The 27,462-nt window shown below is 37.0% G+C and overlaps 3 protein-coding genes across 5 annotated transcripts in view; all 3 read right to left on the bottom strand.

Moving 5' to 3' along the window:
- Window positions 1-27,462, bottom strand: part of LOC136257314 (protein NLRC3-like) — a 273,319-nt gene that overhangs the window by 63,631 nt on the left and 182,226 nt on the right. The window lies entirely within an intron of this gene.
- LOC136259219 (PH-interacting protein-like) lies at window positions 11,372-15,897 on the bottom strand. The gene is made up of 6 exons (XM_066052704.1): window positions 15,804-15,897; window positions 13,880-13,980; window positions 12,818-12,858; window positions 12,637-12,709; window positions 11,795-11,899; window positions 11,372-11,458 (listed from the first exon to the last, which is right to left on the bottom strand). Exons 1-6 carry the CDS (start codon window positions 15,895-15,897, stop codon window positions 11,372-11,374), a joined length of 501 nt encoding a protein of 166 aa, XP_065908776.1.
- LOC136259218 (E3 SUMO-protein ligase ZBED1-like) lies at window positions 20,647-21,354 on the bottom strand. The gene has a single exon (XM_066052703.1). The coding sequence runs from the start codon at window positions 21,352-21,354 to the stop codon at window positions 20,647-20,649; it is 708 nt and encodes a 235-aa protein (XP_065908775.1).

Below are 27,462 nucleotides of genomic sequence, written 5' to 3'. Positions count from 1 at the left end.
CAGTGTTGTGGTCACCCACAACATATTTTCAGATGAATTTCTTCCTAAGATTATCCAAGATTGGAACAAAGTACCCCACCAAACTATTGAATGAAATTTTCTGATTACTTCTATTTTCAAGGCTGGACCTACTTTTTATGTAATTATGTACACTTGTACCTATATTAGTTATTGTACATTGTTTTACTGATGTTTAAGCTGCCTATCCCAGTTACAAATCAATCAATCAATCAATCAATCACTCATTGACACAGATGATCAGTGTCAATAGCCACTGTGATAATATTATATACCACTATCAGTTTCCTTTCTACTATCTACATAGTTTACATCATGCTAATCGCAAGCAATGCACTTTGCTAACACTTTGTCATTTGCCGCAATAGTTACATAATCACTTCCACAGGGCAGAAAATGGAGCAAGAGTTTACTTCACCTCAGACCAGTTTAAGTCTGCCCAGTTAGCTTTCATCCCTTCATAGCAGAGTTTGGGTCAAATACAGCGCATTAATTAAAACCCCTTCACCGCTGCATTTCTGGGAGATTCCAATCTGAATGCTTTAAGCTACTATATCTCACAAACCATATCCATATGACATAATCCCATAAAACTATATATAGAGTGTAAAAATAATTGTAAATGTTAAAACATAGGAATAGAGATCACTGAAAAAAGTAAAGAAACAAGAGTCAAGCAAGCCAGCATGTTAAACACAGAGATCTCTATTTGGACTCAATGGATATGGTAGAAACTAAGGTAAAAATTTTTAAAATTACTTTTACCCTAGTTTGTTTACTTTTTATAAATCCATATATGGGTAGCTAACATGATAATAAGAGGTGCTGGTGGTGCTTAATATTATACTGTACTAAACATGTATATTGACTCGGACTCAACTACTTAATTGTCTATCTACACTGTATGCATGATATCTTTTAATCTATACAAATAATATCGCTATTTTGTTATTACTGTAACTACTGTAACTAAATTGTAAGGCAACATGCCATATAACTCTATGAATGTACAGGATGTGTGTATATTGTACACTGATGATTGCATCTAATAAACATTGATCTTTTATCCGCGCATCGGTCTGCATCTCTCAGAATGAAATATTTTCCCTGCAATACTGAAGTACATACAAAGCCAACATGAACAAAAATTGGGTTGCTAGTTTAGCCTACAGGAAATATTTAGTTTCTAGAACTTAACTGGATCCCTCTCTTGTGGTAAACATGGTGACAGGAAATATTCTCCAACCATCAAAATGGTTTAATAGTATTAGAGGATACTGTCTCACCTATCAAATCATTGAAGAATATGTCAGGTTGGGGGGTCTGTCAGAACTCCTGATATTCAAATGACATCATTTATAATCAAAGATTCATTTAATTTTATAATCTATAGTATTTGAAGTAATTGTGTGCATTTGAATACATCAGGAAAGTATTTGATTACAAATACAGTTTCTAAACTACAGATATAATTACGCATACAATTTGTATTTAAATACTATTAAAAACAAATACTGATGTATTTGACCCCAAGTCTGCTTCATAGTACCTGCAAACTACTTTCTTCTATCTTGTCTCTTTCTGGCTTAATTGTTGAATCTTCTCTGCTCCATGAGGCTTTTGACCAGTGGTCCACTGAGTATCCTATTCCCCCTGAGGACCACAAACATTTTCAACATGGTTGGGATGAACTGCTTTATGAACACCATTTTTCATCTCTTTTGGACTCTGCCTCTGATGCTAAAGCAAAGACTTGCTTATTGTCAGTTTCCTCCTCAGAGTCTCTGGTGCATGGCTTGGTGTTCTCCCTGTACCTTCCTTGGGGACTGAACTGGATAATGAGTCTTTGAAGATTGCTCTTGGTGTATGTCTTGGTGTTCCCATTGTTGTCAAACATAATGTGTTTGTGGTAGTAAAGTTGATGTTTTTGGTACTCACTGTTTGTCTTGCAGATGTAGTGGAGGCTGTTACATAGTACAGTGAATGAAACTATGCATCGTGCTCTGGTGTCTAGAAGTGTACCTGTTGTTTTAGAACCTGTTGGTGTGTGTAGTGATGATGGTAAGACGTCAGATGGCATGTCATGGATTCCTTGGTAGCAGGGCTTACCCTTGCTCTGGGACTTTACCTGTTCCGACACCCTTGCCCATGTCTACTTCTGCAAGTGATGCCAGCTGGCTAACAAACACTGCAGAGTAATCCAAGATTAGGAAGTATTCTTCCTTAACTCCATCTTTTTACTTCTCCTCTCTATGTGTCAGGGTGCTGAGACTAGGCGTGAGACAAATATGCTCAAAAATTTGCCATAAATGCTTTCAGGAATTCCCCAAATTTTCTTCTATTATGCTCTTCAGTGTTCCCATTAAGCTTGTATTATGTTCCCAAGATAGCAACATTTCTTACAATTATCTTGGAAAAAGTTGATCAGTGAATGGTCTATTAGAATATTTCATTACAAAGTGACTGTTCTATTAGAAGGTATTGATCTAAGAAGCTATATACAATGCATTTGAGTGCTCTATTACAGTTTGCAGTTTCCACTGTGACTTACTGTGAAATTAAGCTCTATAGTTTGAAATGTCCACCTAGTATGCTAGCATTATGCTGGCATGGCACTCCAGCCTATTATGCTTTCGTTATGCTTGCATATTTGATGCAGGCCTAGTTGAGACCCTGGGGATCATGTGCACATTCATTAGCGTGGTGGATAGGTTCCCCAGGTAATTGAGCAGTCTGGAGATAATAGGGTCACCAAAGTTTTGATTCAGAAGGTCGCTATTGATGTTCAACGTGGCAGTGCTGCATCAGTAATGGCAACGATTCCATCTACAGAGATTTTGCTTCTCTGCCCACAGTTTGAATGTGGCAAGGACTTTCTTTTAATTAAAATGCTGTATTTGTAAAAACTTTAAAAAAATTGATTTTAGCCTGAAAAAATTGATCCGTGTTGAACAGACCTGAGGAGGGTCCAAGGAGTCTCTACCCCTGGCTATTCTCATGGATTTACTGACACCAAAAACTAGCTGGGTTTAATCACATTTTGATTTACAGTAAGCTAATATAGGCATAGAGGAGACAATGTGCTAGGTGGTGGTAAGGGCACCTCCATCTAGCCCAGGAATAAAAAGCACCTTGTCTAAAATAGCCATTTTTATTGGATCGGTATAACCTCTTAGCAAAAGCTAGAAATAAGGATCTTGTTTGTAATACATTTCCATTTATAGTCATATTCTTTCACATATACACCAACAAATATTCACATTCCTGTCATAAAATCATCATATATAGATGATCCTAATCTGCTCCAATCCTTTTCAGCTTTAATTCTTTTTTGCTTGTAGCCTATAGACAAATATTGTGACTATTCAATGAAACATCAAAGATTGCTATCATAGTTTATGGGATATCAATGAAAACAATATATAATCCATCACAATGCTAATTAATTATTCTACAACAGCATCAGTGTTCTCATTTAGCCACTGGAATGTACAGAACTATAGCCTATAAATTAATCTATCCTCCATCACACAAACAGGCACTCGGTGTTGTTGCTGTGAATGACACTGCTGACATGGTGGTTGAGTAGTAGGTGATTCCTGATGTGTGGATGGTTGATGAAGATGACTGGGAAGGGCTCTCCTTGCACAAAAGATATATGGCCATCCAGTTCAGGAATTCTACCAGCGCACTTTCACTCCTTCTCACCAGAATGGCAGTGTTCTTTGGAGAAGGCAGATCAGCAAGTAGCTCACACACCTTGCACCAATTAGAGATATTCTATAACATCCATTCACAAAAATCACAGATATTGAGAATGGATCCACAGTTGCACTGCAAAACCTTCACACTAAATCCTGGGACAGTTGTAGACATAGGACCTCACAGAGGTTACCGTGTCATGATGCAGAGTGGATGGGTCTTCTTATGGAATCGACCCTTCTTGCAGCTTTCTGTGTTCCTCCTACAACTACTCAGCAGACTTTACTACCTGCAAGTCCATAAAGAATGCACTGTACGTACTGCGGTATTCCAAAAGGCACATGTCCAGCTGAGGCAATGTTGAACAGTGAAAAAATCAAACCCGTAGCCTTAGCTGTTATCAAGTTACACTTGTCTGAAGGCATCATTCAGTCAGTTACTCAGTCAGTCTGTCACTAGAAAAAAATTTTTTTTAAATTTATAGCAGCTTGTGAAAGCATTTCGAGTCAATCTGAAGGCTTATTTAGACTTAGTTTTACATAACCAATAATGTTTAATTGTCGTCAGGGAAAATATAAAGCGAGGGTGGTTTTTTCATGGGCCACACCCAAACCTTTGTGGTCTACTATATATAGTACTATTGTACTGTGTGATTTCCTTTTGTTTGTAAGGTCATCACTTGATCAACTTCAAATTGATATCCAAATTTAGCCCATAAACCAACATGGCTAAAACAGGAATTATATTTGCATTCAGGTGATGATCCCTATTTATTGTCAATAAATTTGTATTTTTTGTTTACTTGTAGTTAAAATTATCAGGTCCAGTAACCCTGACATGCTTATACAGGGAGGCAGAGCATGACTGTTGTCGCATGTTTAATTTTAATTTGTATTATGAAACAAAATTTCAGATAGGTGTGGGAGTGCAACTCTCAAAAGCTGCAGGATTTTTGCAAAAATTTGTTCCTAAAAACATGAACAATGCTAAAGCATAATTTGATCTGCAACTTTTCCCAAAATCCCCATCACCTATGAAAACATGACCCTGTCATGATTCCTTTATTATAACTTCAGTACTCCTTCACATAATATGTACTTACTCCTCTGTAATCAGTATATTAGCCACTGCAACACTGTAAAAAGTAGCTCTGCCAAAATACTCATTTTTTAAGTAGTGACATTGTAGTGATGTTCACTGCTATCTTGTAGTGACCTTCACTACATAGCAGAGTAGTGAACGTCACTACATGGTAGTGACAGGCACGACTAAATTAGTAGCGAATGTCACTACATAGAGTATTGTGGCAGATATTAGTAGTGACCTTAACTACATTTATTGACCTTACTATTTTTTCATTCAGAAACTCTGTCTAATCCTATATCCATGCCAGAAAAAGTTGTTTGTAAAGTTCACACTAAAGAACCACTAGATCATTGTTGTAAGACCTGCAGGAGTTAAGGTGTACCATGGAGGGTAGTAAGCATCACGATCATGATTTTGGCTCTATTAATGTTGTCATGGGTAATGAAACAGACAGACTGAAGCAACCACTGGAATTGTTGCAAATACAAGTGGGAAAAGGAGTAAATGATATTGAAATGTGTGAGGCTCAAATTGACCACCAAAGCGAATATGGTGTTAAAAAGGTCCAAAATGCGTATCGTGAAATTTATGAGTTGTTAAAGCAACAAGAAGAGCAAGCCATAGAGAAAGTAAAGATTGTCACAATAGTTTTAAAGAAGACACTTGCATCACAGAAAGAAACAGTAATATCAGTTGAAAAACAGCTGGAGAAATGTGGAGAGGATTGTGAGGAGCTTGTGAGAGCAAAACAATCACTAGAAAGCATTGAGTGGATTGAGCAAGAAGTCAACAAATTAAAAGAAAAAGTGAAACATATTAACCTTAATCCTAAGTGTAAACCAAGTGATATATTTGTTAGATGTCATGAACCAGTCAAGTTTTTAAGTGATCCAATTTGTGATGTGTCTTATTTTACTGTGAGCAATCCTGTGGTAGTTGATGATATTGTTAGATTAGAAATGACTTGTACACTAAAAGATATTTTTGATGCTCCTATTGTGAACCAAACAAATAATCTAAAACTCTGTTGTGACAAGACAGCGTTTTTACAGAATACACATATTCAAGAGTTGCAATCTAGAGGACAGTACCAAATATCATATAATCCTAAAAGAAAAGAACCACATTCTTTATCAATTTACTGTGGACAAACTAAAGTAAACATTGATGAAATTAAGGTGCACTTTCGTGACTACAATAGCATCTCACAAGAGATTACTAGCTTTGACAAATATGGACCAACTAACAAAGAATTAACAAACCCTTATCTGTTGGCTAAGGGACCTATAAACAGTAAACTCATTGTTCGTGACAATTCCACCCACCAAATAGTTATATTTGACCATCATTATCAGCACTCTGATGTTATCACAGGAGTAGGAAGCAAATATGGACAATTTGAAGACATTATTGGAATAGTAACAGACAAGAAGGGACATTTGTAATTTTGTATGTTGCTGATAGCCAGTTACATTGCATTCTAAAGTTCAAACTAGCAAACGGACAATATGTTAGTCAGATTGGCCATAAAGGTGATGGTATAGGACAATTCCTTTCCCCTGGTGGTCTAGCATTGTCACAGTCAGGATTGCTATTTGTGTGTGATAGAGACAATAACAGAATTCAAATATTCCAAGATGGCCGGAGTATTTCATAATTGCTTTGGAAGAAAAGGTAAAGAACCCAGTGCATTTATAAAATGCCGTGATCTAACATTAAATAATAGTGAAGATCGATTGTTTGTTACAGATCGTGATAATCATAGTATTCAAATATTCACTACAGATGGACAGTTCTTAACAGAAATAGGCAACTGGACCGGTGCACCATTCACATTACATAATCCAACTGGAATACGGTATACACAGGATGGACACATATTAGTGGCTTCTAATAAGACTCACTCTGTGCTGGTGTTCAAGGAGGATAGAAGGTTTATATCGGCCATTGAAGGTACTTATCAAGGAAAGGAAAGGTTTCGTTATCCTAATGGTGTAATAATGATGGATAATGGACACATAGTGATAGCTTGTGGTAGTAAATACCACTCTTACCAAAGAGTAATAGTTTTCTAGTGATTTATACAGTAAAGCTAGCACTGTGTACTATTACAGTAACTAGTTACTAGGTATTCATTACTAGTTACTAGGTATTCATTACTAGTTACTAGATATTCATTACTAGTTACTAGGTATTCATTACTAGTTACTAGGTATTCATTACTAGTTACTAGGTATTCATTACTAGTTACTAGATATTCATTACTAGTTACCAGGTATTCATTACTAGTTACCAGGTATTCATTACTAGTTACTAGGTATTCATTACTAGTTACCAGGTATTCATTACTAGTTACTAGGTATTCATTACTAGTTACCAGGTATTCATTACTAGTTACTAGGTATTCATTACTAGTTACTAGGTATTCATTACTTTTATAGTGGCACGCAGTTTGTTTTTTTATAATTAGCTATTATGCTTTTGTAGTATGTTTTCATAATATAATACTCGGATATGCATTAGCAAGGGAGATGAGAATTACTGTATAATAATTTTATGTATAGCTATAGTTATTTCCAAAAAATAACAATTCTGTGGCCATTTTGTTCTGTTTGCTACTTATTTATACTCATGCAGAGCAGCATAATGTTAACACTGAATGTATTCTATTATAGTGTGACTCTATGGCATGTATGTAAAGTGCAATAACTGAACAGAGTTCTGGATTTTAAGTATATGTACTAGTAATAGCATGGGTAGCAGTGAAATTTGGGATAAATACCACGAGTGTTGTATTGGAAATGGGGATAAATTTCACAAGGAAATGGGGATAAATTTCATGAGGCGAAGCCGAGTGAAATTTACCATTTCCAATACAACAAGAGTGGTATTTATCCCAAATTTCACTGCTACCCATGCCATATTCCCAGTTAATACCATACTCCTGCATATACACATGCTGTGCATTAGCATTGCTATGTACGCAATTTGTCACTATGTACTAACACTAATTGTTAACATAAATTCTAACCAATGAAATTGCAATTACAACTTTTTCACTGCTACTAGTGAATTACGGGATAAATTTCACTGCTACTATTGAGACTTTTGTATGGGCAGTGAAACAGGTATGGTATTAACTCTGTAACTATTATGCTACTACATTGCAATTTTAATGTTATAGCATTTGGACTTTTATTCCAATAGCAGTTATATTACAATACATGTATCTATAACAGACACTTTGGGACCAAGTATATTTTTTGCTGCACATGCAGTCAAGTTTTCCTCTTGCCAATTATTGCAAGATAATAATAATTATTGACCAGCCAGTGCAACCCTATGGAGGTTTTTCTACTGTGCCCTTAATTTGGGAGTTTGGTAAGAGAGCTTGGGGGAGGATCGTAAAATAATTTTGTATGTTATTGAATAATATAATTGCCTGCAATCATGTACATCTAATGAACTTTACAACCAATAAACTGATGCAAGGAGGTACTATATTATACCAATGGGAAGTATAACTAGATAGATCATGCAGTTATTGTCCACTTGGTAGGAAATAATTATATGTGACCAGATTTGCAACAAACAAAATGATGTAACACTTCACTCCTTATACTGATTAATTTACTCTTAGTATCAAAATACATGCAGTGAGGTAATGTAGCTGCACTCATGAAAAATTATTTCAGATAATTATATGAAATGATACAAAAGTTGTGAAACTTCAAAGTTGGGTCAAATTTTGTGTTAAAAAGGTACATATATCTTTCCTTACTTGGCAGTATTGGGGTTATATTATTAATATAGGATGAACCAGCAGCCTTATATTAAATGTGCCCTCATATTCAGAGTGTGTATGGACCTAAAAATGGGCATCAATAATAATATGGCTGCCAACAATTAATTATAACCTTCCTATATCCCTGAGTGTACAGTTTATAAATGCTATGAACAGAATTCTTAGTAATGGTAATTTTCTTCACACATAATAATTTTGGTCTACTGGTGACCAACTTATAATAGGGACTTGGCCACTTGGGGTACAGATAGTGTATATTTCACTGGGGTGGTACACAAGCACTTTCACAATAAAAAAGGCTAATGGAATTGTCACATTTGGAAAAATTTTAAAATTGCAAACTTAATTCTTATGAAATAATTATGCTCTAAAAACTACTTCATGCCTTTTTTTACCTTTAGCCTGGTTCCACCGATCAGTTTAAAATCTTGTCAACAGCCATTGTTTCTTGCCCAATAGAAAATACATGTATTTGCGTTATAGCTATATATTCTATAAAGATACATCACAAAATATACAAAAAAAAGTTTTTTTTTCACGGTACAATTTATCTGCTTTCATGTGATACTTAACTGTATGCATATGTAGCATGTGAGAAGCTCTGAGGGCATGTTCCCTCCAGAATAATTTTTGCAAAAAGATGCTCTGAAATGGCATCTGCATGGCGGCTATTTTACATGCAAAGTCTCTTTCTCCTTTTTGTTAACATCAGTGGTAATTTTGTGCACAGTAGCTACCAATTAATTCAATTTCATATCTAGCTGGTAGTCTATTTTCATGATACAAAAAATTCTCAAAGTGAAAGCTTAGTACTTTGAGATGTGGAAGCCATTTGCTAATGCATGACATGCATGATCTATTAGCCCAATGCAGTACCATGCATGCAGATGATATACTGAAACTTTGAATAGCTTAGAGTAAGTAGTGTAATCAAAACAGCGGCTATATTCTATGCTGAATGCTTCATTATTAGAGTATCAAGATGGCTGTTCTATTAGAGTACATTTTGATGACTGTTCTATCATACAGTATGATAGTAACTGTATAGTAGGGACCACAAAGGAGTAGGCGTGATAATAACACCCAAAAAACAGCCTCAATTTTCCCTGACAACGATGAGGCAGTATTGGTTAGGTAAAACTAAGCCCACAAAAGCTTTCAGATCGACTCAAAACGCTTTCAACAAGTTTCTATGGAATTTTAAAAACAATTTATTTAACGGAATTTTCTACTGACTGACTGACTGACTGATGCTTTCAGACAAGCGTAACTCGATAACGGCTAAGGCTATGGGCTTGATTTTTCACTGTTCGACGTCGCTTTGACCCGACTGGTGCCTTTTGGCATACCGCAGTACGTACAATGCATTCTTCATGGACTTACCAGTGTCCTCCTTTGTGTCCCATTCATCTTTGCTGACAGCAAAAATGTGTCGATTTGGTGGTAGCATGTGATGGTTTCCCTTCATAACGGAAATCATCCGTATTTTTTGTAGTGGCTATTTTGATTGCAGAGATCCTTTTTGAACAGTTATTGATTCGTACTGCTGTGTAACAGGTTGAACATAACAGACAACGGAGCGTAATCAGTGGATACTTCACTTTTCAGATGATAATTAATACTGGGGTGTGCAGCACAATTTCTTTTGGTGTGCGTGGATTGCAGAGGTGCTATTCTTGATCCAAAATGCTGTGTAACAGGTTGAACATAGCTGAAAAGGAAGCGTAATGGATACTTCACTTTTCAGACAATTAATATAGCTGGGGCGCGCGGCACCATTCAGATGCAGTATTCACCAGTCATAATTACTTACAAAAAAAGTTAACAAAAATTTGGAATTTAAAACAATAAATCCCTACTGTGCTCAAGATACCATAATGGAAATGCACAGTAGGAATATAATACTTCTTATTGTTTTACTGTGATTTAATATCGTGCACTATACTTCAACTTGACTTTTTATCGATGTACTATGGTCCCTACTCTAGTTGAAAATTCCAAATTTTTGTGTACTTGTTAAAATATCTTGATCTTTCTGCAAATTCAAGTAGTGAGGCCCTGGCATAATTTATCAATGATTCTGATAAATGCAACCCCATCCCTGTAAACTGATGTATGCAGAAGTTATGATGCATTGTTTGAAAGGCAGTGTTATTTTCTGTAACTTTTTAATACAATGTACAGTAAACGTGACAAAGTTTTTTATATGCACTGCATGTTGGATCATCTACATCATAGTCAAGGTAAGTCCATGAAGCATACATTGCACATGCTGCAGTATGCCAAAAGGCGCCTGTTGGGCTGAAGTGACGTCAAGCAGTGAAGCCTTAGCTGTTGCTTGTCTGAAGGCATTAGTCCATCAAGCAGTCAGTCAATAGAAGTTACATTGCACAAAAGTTTTTGCCACTATATAATAATGCACTAAAGTATGGCAGTCAGTGTGTTGCTTCTGTACTTCCTGATATTAAGGATGTGTAGACTGGACCATTGTCATGTAAACCATATACATGTCACTAACAAACTGGACCAGTATTTTGTTGCGTCAATGTTATGAAGTGTTTGACAACCAAAATTGGTGGTCTGATTTGTAAATTAGATATGCTCCTCTTTTAATTTAATATTGTGTTTGTACAACCAGTCTATAGTGACTGTTCTATTAGAGTGTTTGAGTGTATGTTCTATTAGAGTAATATGAAGATTAGTATCATGTAACATTAGTCACTTGTCCATGTCTACAACACTGAGATACAACAATGTGGTTTACACTGACTTGTATAACAACACACTCAGTACAATACGAGAGTTATGGGGGTGTGGTTCTAATACAAACACCTCTCCTGAATGACCCTGTGAATAAGACACAACAAACAGAGTCTAATATGTACAATATAATGATATTGTAGCAAGCTTTCAACCATACACACCATCACAACCCAACATCATTAGAATCCAATACACATACTTGTATGTTACAATGTACAGCAGCTTTAATTTTCTGTTTATAAAGTATATTTTGAACAGTGTTAGTACACATATCCCAGAAATAGAGGTAATACTTGAAATACTAAATATAAACTACAAATACAGAATTACATATACAGAGGGTATGTAGGGTGGTACCACTACACACATAAAGGTAATTACTTGAAATACTAAATAGAAACTAAATACAGAATTACATACACAGAGGGTATGTAGGGTGGTGCCAGTACACACATCCCACACATAGAGGTTACAATCTGGAGTAGAGGCTGTGATAATGTAATGATCGGTCCACTCCCAACCAACCTACAATGACAAAATACATATAGACATCTTATTACAAAGAATTCGCATGTGTAAACAAAATTCCAATAATTGACTGCTCACTAGGACAAATGCATAACCTGTCAATGTGTGTGTGTGTGTGTGTGTGTGTGTGTGTGTGTGTGTGTGTGTGTGTGTGTGTGTGTGTGTGTGTGTGCATGCTAGGATGATTGATAACCAAACATGTAATTTAATTGTACAGTAGTTCGTACTCAGCTATCTGCTGGTATTTGTAAGCCCAACAAAAATACATGTATAATTGGCAGATTCATTAGCTTCTTCTTAGGAACAACTGTTGTCTGAATCCACTACATATGTACATCAGGCCTTTATCTAGGACATCACCCAGGAGGATGAGGTTATATGGAGAAAGTGATGGTGTAAAGGTTCATGCATCTAGAAGGGGTCGCTCCCGGGTGTACTTTAGACTCTGTCAGATTGCTGCTAATGCATTCTAAGGAACCTGAGAATTACCTGACAGATGTAGCCAATGTTTCGGATGTATTCTCAGGTAGCTTGCTGCATCTATGCAATTTAAGGGGGGAGAGAGAGTTTGTCAAACAGGGGGAGGGGGGGAGGGGAAAGTGCCCATCTCTTTTAATGAAACTCTACACATACCATTGTGACTTGACGTTTGTGATAGACTACACATGGTATGGTCACTGATCACATGCAGCTAATGTGACTCACATGTTAGGCTATTTTGGCATTCGTAGTACCCTGTTCTCCCATTGGCTAGATTTGAACCACCACACCCTGGCAGTGCCATCACGAGATCCAGTAGCAAACAACCTAACAACAATAGACAGAGATACAACGTCATTATTACACTTCTAAATAAGGTAGAAATTATACATCCAGTAGATCTACTATCCTCAAACTACACACATAATGACTTACGATGAACAAGTGTGTCCAAACTTGACTATCATGATACAATCCTGTCAAGACACAAATACTATATGTTACATGTACAAGAAGAGAAGGAGCCATGATTATTAAATGATGCAGAAAATGAACAAAAACAAAAATAAATAAAGGCTGGTAAATCCTTGGATGCATGCAACCAAACAGGACCACAAAAGGAACTTGCATAGGCAGTGACCAAGCACCATAATTTCAACTGTCTCATAGTAACTTGGTGGTTTTAAATGATCAAACTCTGCAAGCAATTGTAGGTATTCCACTTTGGACTGTTTCCGGAAACGAGCTGATTGTATGTGGTGTACAGAGTCCAGAGGGCATGTCAATTCTAACAAAGCTATTGATGAAACTTAAGAATTGAATATAACAATGTCCGGTCAGTAGGGTACTGTTAGTATCGATATTGGAATTGTTGCTTGAGGTGCTTCGGTAACTTGGAAGTTCTGTAGATTTGCATACACTTGAACAATTGGAAAATTTGCAAAAATTTTAATGAGCTTTGTAGCCAGACTATGAAGCACCTGATTGTGACGTTAAGTGTATCGTTGTTGGCTTAAAGCAATAGGTCAACCATTTAAAACATGGGCAGTAGTAAGGCGGGTGGAATTACACAATAAGCACTTTGCATCACTTTGAATGGACCAGTGCTACAGGTTGACAGCAGTGGGCAAAGTGTCAGAGGCAGCGCGAACGAGGAATGATAATTGCCCAGGATGAAAACCTGACAGAAGCCTATTCCAAGTCCTACAAGAGCTCTCTAATTTGGCTGAGTTTCTAAACTTTGATTGAGCAGTGAGAGTCTGTAGATGATCCTCACATTGACTCTCTTCGTGTAGGTCTGCATATAACCTTCAAAATAATTCTGAACAATTGGCTATGTATGTATTAGTATCAAGATGAATATCAAAGTAAACAATCAAATAGACCAGGACTAGCTATTGTCACACACTTGTACCTACTCATCAATGGTAAATCAACAGTACATTACAGTAAGTCAAAAAACAGATCAAGAACAATCAAGGAAGATCATTGACTTACCATGTGTCCATGCAGTTCCCATGACTCTGGTGTGGGGGTGGTGAACATGTTGTACACTCGGACCATGTGATCTGTTCCACCAGTGGCAAAATAATGACCACCTAGTAACACAACATGACTACATCATATCATATGCTGTCAGCTTATATATGCATGCTAGAGGATCAATAGACAGAGCGATAGAACTATAAGTAGCTACTATAGACATCTGATGAAATATCAACTCAGATATATGAAGTGCCTGGACTGTATGCTGAGGAAACTATTTGGTCTCCAACTCATGTCTGCTCCATAACCTTATTAGGAAACTTGCTACAGCAGGTCTGTATGCAGGAATTTCAAAAGGGGTTCTAAATTGAAGCAGTAGACGATCACAGGCGCTTTAATATTCAATGTCCTGAGAATAGCCTTAAATGCAGAAATGCAAGCACTGATTAAATAAACTTCTCACACATCATAGTGTTGACACAAATTCCACTCAATATGGGCCCATCGCACACTAATACAAACAAGAGATTAAAATATGGTTGTAGTGCATGTACACTCCAGCATTTCTAAGACTGCTCAGGGTCATTTATTTCAGCTATAAGCTAAACCTTACATTTCAAATAACCTCAATAATCTATGTACACAGATAACCTCAAAGTGCTATGGCTAATAGCTACCTGGAAGCCACATGCTGTTCAGCTGGTAGAAGCCATGGACAGCGTGTGATGAATGCTAGAACACAGATTATAGTTGAAAAGATCGTTTTACATTAAAAATATAATTTCCAGTTTAAAATAGGGGGTTCAACCGAACCCCCCCTGGGTACGGGCCTGTACAGTCAACAATAATCAGCACACACAAGTATACAGTGCACATATTTGGCAATGACAAGGTAATGATATATGTAAGAATATACCTGGAATATACGTAGGTATATTTTTGGATGGAAAATATCAGCTAATATCAATCCTTATTTTTCACAGAGTATTAACTGTACTCCTACAGTGAATGTACACTGTAGGTCAACAGAATAAACAAAGAGTAGTCTCTGAAATTACTACAAAGGAGTACGTCAGAGTACCAGTATTAAGGATTGATTGTAGCAAATTCATTTTAGTATGGAGAACTGTATTGTTTACAAATATTCTAGTTGGATATAGTAACACTTAAGGAGTAATACACCTATCAAAGGTTTGCTCCACCTATCCCCATGCGGGAATAGGAGGATATTTGACCCAACTCTAAATAAAATTTCCCTACCCTGGGACAAAATTGTAGGTCAAATCCCTTCCTTTCTCCATTTGATTATTCCGATCCTTTGTTACAGTACAAACATTACTAACTTCCATACCTGGGACATACACTGTAACTTGTACTCCTTGCATGAGGGTAGGTGGGACAAAACTTTGATAGATGTAAATGGGAAAGCAGAAGTTATATGGACCAGTGTTGTGGAACATGTGTTGTGTGTTGTTTAGAAATGTTTAATGGTGAAATAAACTAAAACCCACAATCACTTATCACATGTACTACTATATAAGTACAGTGAAAATCTCAACAAAGCCATGGAAAGTTCTGTAGGTATGTACAATAATCATTCATAATTTTTACAAAGGTGCCCTATGGTACCTCACATACATAAATGATTAGGGGATGGGTGGTAGAACTTTGATTCAGTTCAATGTTCGATACTTTCCTGCAAAGTATCACAGTATTATTATTATGGGTACAATTAAAAATTTTTTTTTAAATCATTTAATGGAATTTTATACTAACTGACTGAATAACTGATTGACTGACTGATGCCTTCAGACAAGCATAACTTGATAACAGCTAAGACTATGGGCTTAATTTTTTCACTGTTTGACATTGCTTTGGCCCGAGAGGTGCCTTTTGCTATACCACAGTGCATCCAGTGCATTCTTCATGGACTTACCAGTGTCCTCCTTTGTGTCCCATTCATATTTGCTGACAGCAATGTGTCGATTTGGCGGTAGCACATGATGGCTTCTTTTCATACTGGAAATCATCTTATAGTGGCTACTTAAAATGCAGAGGTGCTTTTCAAACAGTTCTTGATTCATATGGCTATGTAAAGGGTTGAAAATAGCCAACAATGAAGCGCAATGGATACTCAACTTTTCAGACAATAATTGATATAACTGGGGCACACGGTGACATTTCTTTGTGGATTGCAGAGGTCTCTTTGACCAGTTCTTGATTCGTAATGTTGTGCAATGGTTTAAACATAGCTGACAATGAAGCATAATGGATACTTCAATTTTCAGACAATAATTTATATAGCAGGGGCGTGCGACACCATTTCTTTCTTTTGATGTAGCATGCATGGTCATAATAAATTATTTACAAAAAAGTTAACAAACAAGTACACAAAAATGTGTTTTCAACTAGAGTAGGGACCATAGCACATTGATAAAAAGTACTGAAACAAGCTGGAGTGGTGCATGATATTAAATCACAGTAAAACAATAAGAAGTGTTATATCCCCACTATGTATTACCAAAAACTCTTGGTTTTATTGTGATTTAAAATCATGCACCACGTGTTTTAGTACATTTTATTGATGTACTACGTAAGTAGTTGAAAATTCCAATTTTGGGTGTCCTTGTTTAACCATGAAGAATCAAAGGCATGGTTCTTAATTGACTTAAAACAAAGCCCACAATCAAAAACAAGTTTTAATAACTAGGTTTTAATTACATTCTGCTAAATGCTGCACAGTGAATACACTTAAAATTATTCAGAATTTTCTAACAAGTATAAGGAAAAATTAGGAATTATGAGTTCGATTAGGGATCATAGAAAAAAGTAGGGAGACAATAGACCGTATTCCAAATGATGTCACACGAATTTTCTATTTGGGGGATTCTTATATTTTCGAGTATTATCACCAATGGCGATCGAGATTTCAAAGATTGATATAGAGGCTAACAAACTAGATCTTGAGGTGAAATTACCAGGTTTGGTTATTACAGCAAAGAAACAATAGTTTTTCTTCTAAACTCTGAAAACCAGCTGAAAATTTCTAACCTGGCATTAAAGAATAGATTTTATACCACACCTGCTAGTTTTAGGTCAACATCTTCTTCCAGGATTGAATAGCAATTTGAATCTTATTAAGCTCCATTGGAACTCTCACTCGAAAATGTTAGAATACCCCAAATAGCCACAGCCATTTTATTTTGTGACGTCATTTGGAATATGGTCTATTAGTGCTCGGCGGTATTGAAATTTGAATACACAGTATTAGTAACAGGAAAATATCACGGTATATCGATATATAGTTAACTTGTCATTGTAACTATTGCATCATTTCTTGAGCCTAGTATGAAGTATAATCATCCCAAAAACCAAAAAAATATAGCTCAGTACAAGTAGTAATGTGAGAACCTCAAGTTTTTGTTTAGGGTGTGTCTGCTAAACCATCAACAAATTGGGTAATTAAAGTAAACACAAAAGGCTAGCTGGGTTAAAAGCAAGTATTCATCGATATACCGATATTTTGATATATTAGCTATCAAAGGATGTCACGGTATGATAATCGGATATGATAATTTATCACGATAAACGGTATTATCAGTATATCGCAGTGCACTAGAGACAATGAAAAATATGGATGATTACTGTTACCAAGGGAAACCATCATGTGCTACTGCCAAATCGACACTTTTTGCTATCGGCAAATATGAATGGGACACAAAGGAGGACACTGGTAAGTCCATGAAGAAAGCATTGTATGTACTGTGGTATGCCAAAAGGCACCTCTCGGGCTGAAGCAATGTTAAACAGTGAAAACATCACGTAGCCTTAGCCGTTATCAAGTTATGCTTGTCTGAAGGCATCACTCAGTTACACAGTAAGTCAGTCAATAGAAATTTCCGTTTAATATATATTAAATTTCATAGCAACTTGTTGAATGTGTTTCAGGCTGATCTGAAGGCTTGTTTGGGATCGTTTTGTCATCATCGTCATCAGGGAAAAGTGAGGCTTGTTTATAGGTGATATTTTTCATGGGTTCCCTACTATACAGTACTGTGTTACTGTATGATGTGACAGATTGTAAAAGGTATAAAACATATTATGCTTAGTATGCTTTGGTCTTTAATATCTCCTGGCATATCATACAGTACAGTAGTGCCGTATATTAGGGATCATGAAGATATGGGCTTTTCTGAGTATGACCTGAAATGCCTCCAAAAATATATAATTATATTTAGTGGAATTTTCTACTGACTGACTGACTAATGCCTTCAGACAAGTACAACTCAACCTACGGGCTTGATTTTTTCACTGTTACTCCTGAGACGTGCCTTTTGGCATACCACAGTAAGTACAATGCACGTATCATGGACTTAATTACCTTTGTCCTCCTTTTTGTCCTATTTCTTTTTGCTGACAGCTGAATAGAGCTGTAAACCTGATAACAAATTCAAAACCGGTTAACTAGTAACCAATAACTGGCAGTTAACCAGTTAACTGTTTCTGTGTAATACAGTGGTATTGGCAGACATAATGATACTCAACATAACTGCTGGAAGGTTTAGGGTGGTACCAAAGTGACCATCAACATCCTGTCTTACAATAACAGTTATTACAATCACATATTTACACTTGTTTTGAGGTTATGTTAGCAGGGGTAATTTATGGTTTACCAAGTGGGTGGGTAAAACCTGTATAAAGGCTTCTTAATTGGTAATTGGCTGATCTAGACAATACTGGTTAATAACCGTTTTTTTGCACACTGGTTCACAGCATTACAGCCGAAGCTGTTGCTTCGCAGTAGTGCGATGGTTTTTCTATGTTTGCTAAAGGAAATCGTATGTTGACTGCAGAGGCACTTCTCATACTGTTCTTTATTTGTAATGCTGTGAAATGGGCTGAGCATAGCTAAAAGCGAGGTGTAATGGCCACTTTTGAGTCAGTAATTGATACTCTGGTGCATAAATTGTTCATATTTTTCATGGTGACTGGATTGATTGTAGAGGGGATTTCCCTTTGTCTGTAGCACTAAGTAAGAGGCTGAACATAGCTGAAAGTGAAGCACAATGGCCACTTCACTTTCGAGTGAGTAATTGATAGCTGGGGCACATGTTCAGATGAAAACATTAACTCTGGTGTTCTCCTTTCTCTCGATGTGGTTCACAGTCATAATAATGTACAAAAGTAAACAAACAAGTATAAGGAAAATTAGAAAGTTGAAGTTCAACTAGAGATCATCGTAGGGAAGTTGCCTACACTAGTGGACATTTAATCTCTAATTCATGATCAGTCATGGGTATAGACTGAATTAGTCCACTAACAGTGTTGGGAGTAACGCATTACATAATATTACTACTTTTGTGGTAACTAAGTAATACAACGAAATACGCTATAAATACAGGTAATATAACTCAAGTTACTTTACTTACAAATGTAACGCGTTACCTAAGTAATAGTTATTGTAACGAATCTAATATTATGTAACATTATTACTACAAGTAACGAAGTTACTAATCTCGTTAGCAATCCACTGAGTAACGCCTAGCCACATGAAATAATGAAGCCTACTGAATGAAGCTTATTCACCAGATTATTATTTATAACCAAGATTTGCACATTGTCCAACAACACAATCATAAGGTGGTAGTTTCACACGTGACAGCTTAAGGCTGTGGACACAAAATAATATAATATGTAATTAGTGCTGGGACGAATGTCAATTTTCTACATTCGAATATTCTATAAATAAAGTAAACGAATGTTCGAATTATTTGTTTCTTACATTTCATATAACAAAACACTTTTAAAACTGTTTCAAAGCTGTAAGTGAGTCAAGGGTACTATACAAAACTATACTTAAGAACTTGAAGAATACAGCTAACTAATAAGTAACTACTGCCTACTGGTTAAGAAACTTTGAGTTTTTGTTCAAGAAAACAATGGCTTCAACATTCTTGGCTTTTAAACAATTTCGGTGCTTAGCTGTTGTGATTCCTGCTTTAGAAAACAATCTCTCCGAAGAGGCAGATGTAGCAGGTATGCTAAGGTAAACCTTAGCAAGTTTAGCTAGGTTTGAAAACCTGTGCTCGTTCATATTCCACCAAACCATTACATCAGAATTACGAGGTAGTGACTTCTCAAGCAAAATTCTTCAAGTTCTGTATCATTTTCAGAGCCCTCTGAGTCATTGTCATCTCCTAACAATATATCCAATGCTGTTTTTTTTTTCTTTTTTGCAGGTGGAGTTTCAGATGGCGCCTTCTCTTTGACAGCAACACACTGAAAAGTGGGGTTTCCACAATCAGCATCCTTCCATTGCAACAGCTCTTCTCTGACTGATTGTTTCAAGTCATCCGTAAGAAATTTCAAGCTCTTGAATCGAGGATCTAACGCAGCAGCTAACACAAGTGGTGAATCTGGTTCAATTCCATCCAAGCTCCACCTTCTCATGATGGATTCTCTAACAGCTGTCTTGAATGCAATGATACTTGCTGAATCACCTTCCTCACTGTCCATGCTAGTAAACACATTATGCATTATTGGCAAAATGCAAGATATTGACACCTTTCTTTCTGTACAAAAGAAAACGGTTGCTACATTCAATGGTCCAAGCAATTTAGCTAACTCTTCCAGTAAAACCCACTGATGAGCTGTGAGATCGAGGGTACGGTCTTGCCCTTTTGTAATGGTATTATCTGAAAGTACAGCAGAGACTGGCCACCTGTTAGCTACTAAACGCTGAATCATATATAGAGTACTATTCCATCTTGTTGTACAATCTATTTTGAGTTTTGTTGATTCATATTCATTTGAGACTGTTGCTTGTATAATTCAGCTGTTGCCAATGTGCTGTGATGGAAATGGCCTACTAATTTACGGGCAGCACCAAGAGCTCTATCAATAGATGTATTATTTTTAAATCCATCACTAATGCAAAGTTGCAGGATGTGAGCTGAACAATTCATTCCGGCCCATCCTTTTTCAATTCGCAACAGATCAGTGGCCCGTCTCATGTTTGATCCTTGATCATGTACAATACTACTGACTGTACGGTCAGCAATTTCATAAGATTCTAGCACCTCCTTTATAGTAGAAAAAATGTTCTCTCCTGTGTGGTGGTCAGGAAATGATCTTGTAGCAAGTACACAATCAACGAATTCCCACTGTGAAGTAAGGAACTGACAAGTAAGTGAAATGTAAGCTTCTGTAGAACTGCTCGTCCATATATCGGTGGTGAGGGAGAGTGAGAACGCGTCTGATTGAAGTTTGTCAGTGAGTAATGCTTTTCCACTTGTGTATCGATCGAACATAAGCTTACTGATATGTTTCCGTGATGGTACAGTGTATCCAGGCTCACAGTACTCCATTAGCTCTTGATATCCCCGTCCTTCAACCATTGTTGCTGGTCGTAAATTGTGAACGGTCAGTCCATCTATCAGGTTGTCTAGAATCTTCGCACGCACTGGGCTACACTTCTGTACTTTCATTATCGAATCAATCTTGGGCTGTCCAGAATCACGAACGTACACAGTGGAATGGCTTCTTTGCAGGTGATCCCGTAAATTTGACGTGCCGCCATGGTAAGCAAACTTGCCCTTACAAAGAGTACAAATAACATTTCTGCTCCCATCCTTCTTAAAGTACTGCCACACATCCGACCTATTACGCCGGGAAGAATCGCCTAAATCCAAGCCGGCGCCTGAACCAGATGTCATGGCATTTTACTCGGTTGTAAACAATGCGCACATGACTCATAATCAATTTGAATCACGTGTATCTCTATTTGAATTACATAACATTCGGACGAACCTTCGAATCTTTCACATTCGTCCCAGCACTATATGTAATATTATTATAGTTACTTTATTTTATGGGTAATATGTAACTGTAACTAAATAGTTCAATTGCAAGTAATATCTCTGGTAATATGTAACCAGTTACTTTTAAAAAAGTAACTTTCCCAACACTGTCCACTAATATATTTGCACATGTAGGCAACCTCCCTTACTATGCTCAAGATACTACAATGGAAATACACAGTAGGGATAAAACACTTCTTATTGCTTTACTATGATTTAATATCATGTGCTACTCCAGCTTGTTTCAGTACTTTTTATCGATGTGTTGTGGTCCCTACTCTAGCCGAAAATTCCAAAATTTTGTGTATACAATTATATGTGCCTCTCTGCGTGGGAAGTTCAAAGGAACAGCCAGTGCCATAATTTGTATATTGCACTGCTGCAGACCGCAGCGAGTGCATTATAACTTATAACGCACTGGTTGCGGTCTGTAGACCGCAACGAGTGCATTATAATTTATAATGCACCGACCGCAGTGCAATATACAGATATTGCACTGGCTGCGGTTTTGTGCAGCATAGCACAAGTTCCGGTGGCCAAGACCACTACGACACCTCACCTAATAGGTGGAAAGACACTTCACAGATCACTCGAATTCTTTTATAGCCTGACATGTAGAGGTCGATTGTGGGCCATAACGTCACCAATACGTATAATGTTTACAAGCAGCCAATGGCGATCGAAAAAAGCCAACACGGGTAGCCACAACTCTAGTCTACTTATACACCTTACTAGTCTGGTGCCATCTTAGCCCAGATTAAACTGTAGTCCACTTCGACAATGACTCAATAAAACTAATATATTCTAAATAATACTAACCTTTACGTTCGATTGTGGTAACCAGTTTTGCCATGCCACCAGATTCAAGTTTAGCCAGTGTGAATAGTAAGAATTAGACTAGTATTGTTTAGTAGTTAAGTTTTGTTTACTTAAACCGTCTATTTAGCTGCTTTTTTTCGCTCGAGAGAATCACTATGGCGATTAGTCTGGCGCTTAGTCTATATGGCGATTGAGTGATCACGCTGGCATGCTGAGCACTACATGATGAGAGTCGAACAGTGAATGCAGGTTAGTGATATAATTATCCCATAGCGTACTAGCTTTCAATATCTCAGGTGGCTGCAGTACTGCAGGGGGAACGTCATCACAACGTCCGGCTTGGTTACCCACAATCGATGTTAGAAACCTGGCCTTTATAAGTGTTACAGCTGTCTTGTGAGACTCTCCCCACCTATTAGGTGAGCGGTACATAACAGTTATACAACGTGCACTCGTGCTCTGCCTGTATAAAAGCACTTGCCTTCGGGCCTCACGGCCCTCAGGCTCGTGCGTTTATATCAGGCAGAGCACTCGTGGCCGTTGTATAACTATATAGTACAGAGCAGTGTATTTCTTACAATCTGTCAGTGCCGTACAGTGAACAGACACTCACTCAAACTCGTTGGTGGTAGTGTTATAGGACCAAATGAAGAGGTGACCTTCAGAACTGCTACAGTTGTGACAATACTTCATAAATTATCATTGAAAACTGGCAGGAATAAAAAGTGACTAATTGTATACACCATTAGTATATTAAAAATTATAAATTTAAAAATGAAGTAGGATCCAAGCAATAAAAAGTAGTGAAACAAGAGATGAACAATGGTAGCTATTACAGCATAGCTCAGTGGGAAATCCTACTTTGGCATTGAACACAAAATAATTGTTATACCATGCCAAAGTAGGGATTTCCCACTGAGCTATATTGTAATAGCTACCCTTGTTGATCTCTTGTGTCACTACTTTTTATTGCTTGGATTCCTACTTCATTATAATTTTTAATATACTAGTTTATTTAGTTTTTTGATACAGCATACAGCTAGCTATAAACATGTGACTGTTCTATTAGGGTGACTGCTGTATTAGAGTATCTTGAGTCAGCCTGCAAAGATGTGTGCTTTCCCAAAAGGGTGTGTGGTCATCGTGGTTTCAATTGATTATTAGACTAGAGTATCTCGAATCAGCCTAACAACTTGAAGGTGTGTGGTCACAAATACAGCTAGCGTAAAAGGGGCATAGCCATTGTGGTCTCGATTGATATGTAGAATAAAGAATGGGCGTGATGTTGTGACCTATCGTGGAGTACTGGTACCTCCATACAGTAGCGTAGCCTAAGCACCTTAAATAATTTTGTGGCGTCTATTATGCTGCTTAAAGAAAGTGTTGATAGTGAAAATTAATACCTTGATATGGTTTCATTGAATGAAGAAGACAAGCAGCCTAATTGAAGATAAAAGAAAAATCAAGGCACACAGGGCATACACTCGTCGGAACCCTAAAAGGCATATCCCATTGGTGAGTTTGTTGTTGTGGTGTAAAATGGTGACCGTGCGCTGCTTCGTTTAGGCTCTAGGCTTGCGACTGGTCAGTGAGTGAGGCAGTGAGTGAGTGAGACGAAATTTCGAGATTTGACTATTTAAAAAAAAAATTACATACGTATCTGGCTGCCAGTAAACATTTTCTTGTTTTTAACGCTACATTTGATGCTAGATGGACTAATATTATTCCGTAAAGGTGATTTTCGTCGCGTAAGAAGTTTCTAAGCTGGTTTTTAAAAGGCAATATTTTTGGCGGCTTGCATCATTTCGGAGGATTCCTACTTAAACAGTTTGATATAGAGCTGTGCAATTATATCAATTATGCAATAATCGTAAAAAAAAATGAAATAATCATTTAATCGGAAATAGAACAGTCTTCTTATAATCTACTGTAAAAAGCCATACTGATAATAATTATTCAATTGCTATCACCACAAAACCAACCCACATCATAAGCAATGCTTGTAAAGGAAACCTTATGTCACAAACTAGAGACAAGTATGTGTTAAACTTTTCTAAACAAATAAATTTAGCCTAAAATATACAGAATGTAATTAATCTCATAATCATAATCACTGAGTAGTAATTACTTGCAATTGCAATTGTAGTCACAATCGAACAGCTCTAACACCGTAGCAGTGGGGTTCACATACGTAATAGATTTGTATGCTCTTGCTTTCTTGTGTATGCATGAGTGCGTGATACATATCACTACACACACACACACAACACACAACACACAACACACAACACACAACACACACAACACACACACACACACACAACACACCTGTAATGATGTAATACTACCATGGTGACCAGTCAACACAGCAACTGGAGCTGAGGTTAGTGTACATCACACCCTGATTGTCTATAATCATAACAAACACATTATAATACTATATACAGTGGAACCTCAGTTATCCGACCCCACTAATCCGGATTCTCAGTTAACTGAGCTACAGAAATGACTGCTCTATTAGAGTAGTGACTGTTCTATTAGGGTAGCTGATATATTTAAAAAATGTTCTTTATGGTTTATGCAGTGTTTCAGAGAAACAGATTTATCAGACTTATGGACCACCCTGGTCCTAAGGGGTTCGAGTTCCACTGTAGCACACTAAAATACAGCAGACCCTATTAATAGATGCCTAAAGATGTCATGATTTTGCCATGTTGTGCACTTTGGGACCTCAGTGGCTAGATTTACACACATGTCTTCACAGCTTCAGTATCACATTCCAATGTACAGTATATAGGTTGAACTGGATCCCGAAAATCAGCTAAAATTGAAAAGTGGATTTTTCTTAAGAAAACTGACATTTTACCCAACCAAATGATTAGTGATGACAGAAAAGATGTCAACAACAGACATGTGTGGTTTGACTCCATTACAAATTCAGGAAAGGGTTGCAATGGACACTGCACTTTTATGGCATCCATATAGGAAATGTAAAGTGAAACTTTTGATTGTAAATTACTTATAGTGTCAGGTATTTGAATTAGAAAATTTTGAAATAATTTTAGTGGGTCAAGCATTGCTACAAATCAGCCAAATATTGTGTGAAGTTGCATCCATGAGATGGTAAATGTTTTTGAGGATCCAGCTCAATGCATAGATACTATAGTAGTGCTATATGAATCTGTACATGTAGTGGCGTGTACCTTGTCAGTACTGCCTGAGGCAATCAAGGTGTTGTTATGGTTGATGGAGATGTCGGACACTACTCCAGAGTGGCCCCTCAAGGTGGCTAGAAGTCTCCCCTCATTAGCTGACCAGACCTTACCAGACAATTACTTGTTCCCTAATTATACACAAGAACAAACATGTGATAAGATGTGAAAAGTTTACAATACCACACACACTCATCATCAGCTATATTAAATCCAAGATTTTTGCCTGTCTAAGTAGAATACAGTACTAAATGTAACCATGGATTAAAAGCACGAAGCAACCCAGTTCAAGATATAGAACACTCATCTGGATACATTCAAAATACTGGAGTGTTAAATCTAAACTATACAGCCCTTGTACAATCACGCCTATTAATTCCCGGATTGTACAAATAGCCAGAGGTATTTGTGAGCTCTTGTTAGAATGTCTTACTGTACTATTTTAAATTGTAGGAATTTTCCATATAAAAACTAGAGAATTCATATTATACAATAAAGTGTGTGAAGTGTTTCATCATACCAGGGAAAATAAAAATACAGTACATAAAGTGGAACAAGCACTACTGGATCTACAGGCTACCTGTCACATTCAGTGGTCAAACCTGAGGAGACTACATATTACACAACATACAGGTCCACACACTACTGTTGTGTAGTGTACATAAACTAATGACAGAGCCTCCTCTAATCCATGAGATACTATACAAATAATCATTCATTATACATGTGGTTATTGTATGTATGTTAGGCATGTGGTAAACATGAACCACACATATATACTGTATGGGGCATTTGTATTTAATGGATCAATGGATTGTGGATCGACAGATCACATGATATACATGCTCAGATCAACTTTGAGTAATTACTAAAAGCACCATGAGGGACAAAACTTGAATTAAACTAAAAATCATCACATTATAACTCTGAAGGTCACCGCTTTTAGCTGGATTGAATACAGACACTATATTACTAGTCTAGCTAGCTGCTGCTTTATAATTATTAGATTGTACCTAACTTACCACTGTTTACCTTGCAGCCTTTTCACAGGATATGCATCAACTATACGTTGTGCATTAAATAGAAGGAAGATTTTAGTAAACCATTCTTTCAGCAATCATCCTTTGCTATAGTTGCTACTAGTACCCTCAGGTGCAAAATTAACAAGCTTTCTTTCTTTCTGCTGGCAAAATAATAACAGGCCTGCATATCACGAGACAGGATTGATTAGAGTCCCTAAAGCATGGCATTAGAATAGCTAGATTTCATAAGCACTATTTGTTGATGACAGACTATACAGTACTGTACTGAATTTTCAGTGGTACATAGCTACATTTTTTTCTCATTATTCTCAATATCACTAGAGGTTTGAAGTTTGGTATAGATTTACTTATGCAGGTGAGGAACCAAGGTAACTCTCTGCAACAACGAACCAGTCAGTTGTTTCCTCCCACCCCTCCTAACATCTCAATACATGTTGCAACATAGAGTCACTAATCACAGACCATTGTGCCTGTCTATCAGCCTCCTCATCCCATACATCATGTACCTAAGAGTTCAGAAACATGATGAAACATGATGTACAAACTTCTGCACTAACTCTCCCATTACACAATGGGCCTACATTAAACCTTTTCTGTGCTCATGATGTCAGTTTCCTGAGCAAGCCTCAATGGCAACCTACCAACACTAGGCTGAACAAAAC

The sequence above is a fragment of the Dysidea avara genome, chromosome 6 (assembly GCF_963678975.1).
Source record: "Dysidea avara chromosome 6, odDysAvar1.4, whole genome shotgun sequence".
Classification (NCBI taxonomy): Eukaryota; Metazoa; Porifera; class Demospongiae; order Dictyoceratida; family Dysideidae; genus Dysidea; species Dysidea avara.
This window is presented reverse-complemented; position numbering and strand designations above follow the sequence as displayed.

Coding starts and splice junctions, on each gene's coding strand:
- LOC136259218 (XM_066052703.1), bottom strand. CDS start 21,354: ATGAAAGTACAGAAGTGTAGCCCAGTGCGTGCGAAGATTCTAGACAAC.
- LOC136259219 (XM_066052704.1), bottom strand. CDS start 15,897: ATGATTTCCAGTATGAAAAGAAGCCATCATGTGCTACCGCCAAATCGA. Junction 11,900..12,636: donor CTAGCCAATGGGAGAACAGG/GTACTACGAATG, acceptor TTGTCATTGTAG/GTTGGTTGGGAGTGGACCGA. Junction 11,459..11,794: donor CCACCCTACATACCCTCTGT/GTATGTAATTCT, acceptor TCTTATTCACAG/GGTCATTCAGGAGAGGTGTT.